General features: G+C 40.3%; 1 protein-coding gene across 1 annotated transcript in view; it reads right to left on the bottom strand.

Moving 5' to 3' along the window:
• Positions 1-2,500, bottom strand: part of LOC147611829 (cytochrome P450 CYP72A616-like) — a 73,111-nt gene that overhangs the window by 29,055 nt on the left and 41,556 nt on the right. The window contains exons 2-3 of the mRNA XM_086783675.1: positions 1,096-1,374; positions 753-997 (exon numbers count right to left, since the gene is read on the bottom strand). Of these exons, the coding sequence (XP_086639801.1) occupies positions 753-997; positions 1,096-1,374 (524 nt within the window). The remainder of the gene's footprint in view (positions 1-752; positions 998-1,095; positions 1,375-2,500) is intronic.

Here is a 2,500-nt window from a genome sequence, read left to right as displayed (position 1 = left end):
GGAGATTTGAGTGCAGAGGCTGTGCAAGTGCCTAGGCTGCATTAGGGCATGTCCAGCCAGCCTCTAGTTAGGGCAGTCCATGCAAGTCCTTTGGTTTTATCAATTTCTTTCCATGTCTTCTCACGTGTATGTGTGTGCATGGGTGGGTGCACTAGATGCAGATTAAACAACATGGTTGTAAAAGGGTACAAGAATAGCCAAATTTATCTAAAATGTTCTCAAAGAGGGAATTTTAACTCAAAACGGTAGCCTTCACCCCTCTCCCTCTACATATGGGGAACTTTATACTAATTTTAACTCAAAACGGTAGCCTTCACCCCTCTCCCTCTACATATGGAGAACTTTATACTAATTTTACACATCTAAGAACAGACTAAAAAAGATCTGACCTCCTTATTAACAACTTTGACCCTAGATGAAAAAAGTCACTTTAAAATTCCTGATATTTTAATTTAGAACAATGTAAGGTGCAGCTCCACTTTACTTTTAAGTTTAGAACATGTTACTCTTCCTCTCTTGCACATTGTCAAACATCTCATGTGCAAGCTGACTAAACTGCCTGGCCTGCATGCTTTGCCTTGATACAAAACTTTTCATCCCATGAAAAAAACATTCCAAATCAAGAATGCCCCTAAAAGGGAAGCTACATGCAACAAAAAAAGCTAATTTGATAGAAAGATGTCTGCTGATTATAGAACTTAAGTATCGAGCTTACTAACTATAAAACGTTAATTAAGAAACTTGATACCAACCTGTATCCAGAGAGGTGGAAGAAGGGATTGCAGAGAAGTTTTTTATAGTTGTGAAGATAGCGATCAAACCCTTCAAAAATGGTTGATGCAGTCTTGCTCTCTATGCTTTCACCAAACACAACATGGCCAATCAACTTCACCGTCAAAGTAAGAAATCTTTTGTGGATGTCTACTACTTCTGTGTCCAAAATATTCCAGCTCTCCACTTCATCTTTTGTACTCCTTTTGATAACTTCAAAATGATCCTGTCAGTAAAATAAACCCTCAGCTCTACTAGTCCCATTATGAATAATTTGAATATTATAGCTGACATTAAGATGAAGAGGTTTTCAAGCAGATAAACCTTCAGCTCTTTCATGAGGAAGCACTTGCCAAGAAGCTGACGCTGGCTCATCCAATCCTTGCCACTAGCACTGAAAACACCAGCACCAAGAATTCCTAATGCAGTGACGAATGAGGGCTTTTCATAGCAATCTGCATTCTGAACAAGGATTTTCTGTATGATGGAAGGATCAAGCACTATCAATCTCACAAATTTCCCAAATCTGACATAAAAGATTTTCCCATGCTTTTGAACGCTGTTAAGCAGGTTCCAGGTCGATCCTTCAGCCAAGTGTGATGCCTGATACCGATAATACAAGGCAAAAAGGATCATTACACTTCCCTTCTGAAAGATTACACAATATTTGAGTTTACCCCTCTCCCATCCCCCACCAAACCCCGCATAGGGAAATAATTAGAACAAATTGACTTTGTCGTTATCATCACATTTGATACACTTCATGCATCCGATATCTCTTGTTGCTTTACCTGCCTCAAAAACCTTGGATTGATGCTCTCAACGGACGGTGGGAGGCAGGAGGCGAAGGGGACACAGAAGGCGGAGATGGAGCAGAGCAGAAAATGGTGTGAAAGAAAGAGATCTACTCCTAAACCGGAGTGTGCACGGTTTAGGCTCAAGAGGAGTCTACACCCTAGCTCTTATGTGGGAGCGAAACACCATAGCCAAGAAAGCTTGAAAGCTTGATTATGATTACTAAAGTGATTTACACTTGATTAGTGCCCATAGTTGGCATTTGTACCTCCTACCTTTACACCCATACTTGGGCAGCCTCCCAATCCCATGGCCTTGGCCCCATTATTGTAGATGGCCCATAAGCACTTTCTTACAAACCATTCCCACCCATAGGTTTTGTCCTCGAAACCTTTCATCAAATAGACAATCCAGGATATCCGATCATAAGTGCCTAGGTACCAATCATCTGAAAGTGAATGAATGAATGGCATAACCAATCCAATTCTGAGAGCATCATTATACTTTGCACGGCTGTAAATGGCCTCCAATGGCTGTATACTTCATCTATAGCCTTCAAAACAGTCCAAAACTTGCTCTCCATGTGATAGTACATTAAGTTCACCTTCTTCCTAAGCGAGTATCTTCATTCACAAGTGGTATGAAGCTCTCTAATAATAATTTACAAGAATTTAACTTGCTCTCCATAATAGTACATCAAGTTCACCTTCTTCCTAATGTGAGTATCTTCATTCATAAGTGGTATGAAGCTCTCTAACAATAATTTATAGGAATTTCCATGGCGGGTTTCCATGAGGCTTCTTCCTTGGTTAAACCCTTCCATTTGATGAAGTATTCAACAAAATAACGGTTGTGTAGCACCCTTTCTCTAGTGCACAACACTCTTTTTGGCACATATTCCACCATGCCTTCCTCATTCATGGGAGGCAACTCA

The sequence above is a fragment of the Cibotium barometz genome, chromosome 46 (genome assembly GCF_041138505.1).
Source record: "Cibotium barometz isolate CiBa-2024 chromosome 46, ASM4113850v1, whole genome shotgun sequence".
Taxonomy (NCBI): Eukaryota; Viridiplantae; Streptophyta; class Polypodiopsida; order Cyatheales; family Cibotiaceae; genus Cibotium; species Cibotium barometz.
The sequence above is the reverse complement of the archived record's forward strand: the minus strand, read 5'-3'. Positions and strand labels throughout refer to the sequence as shown.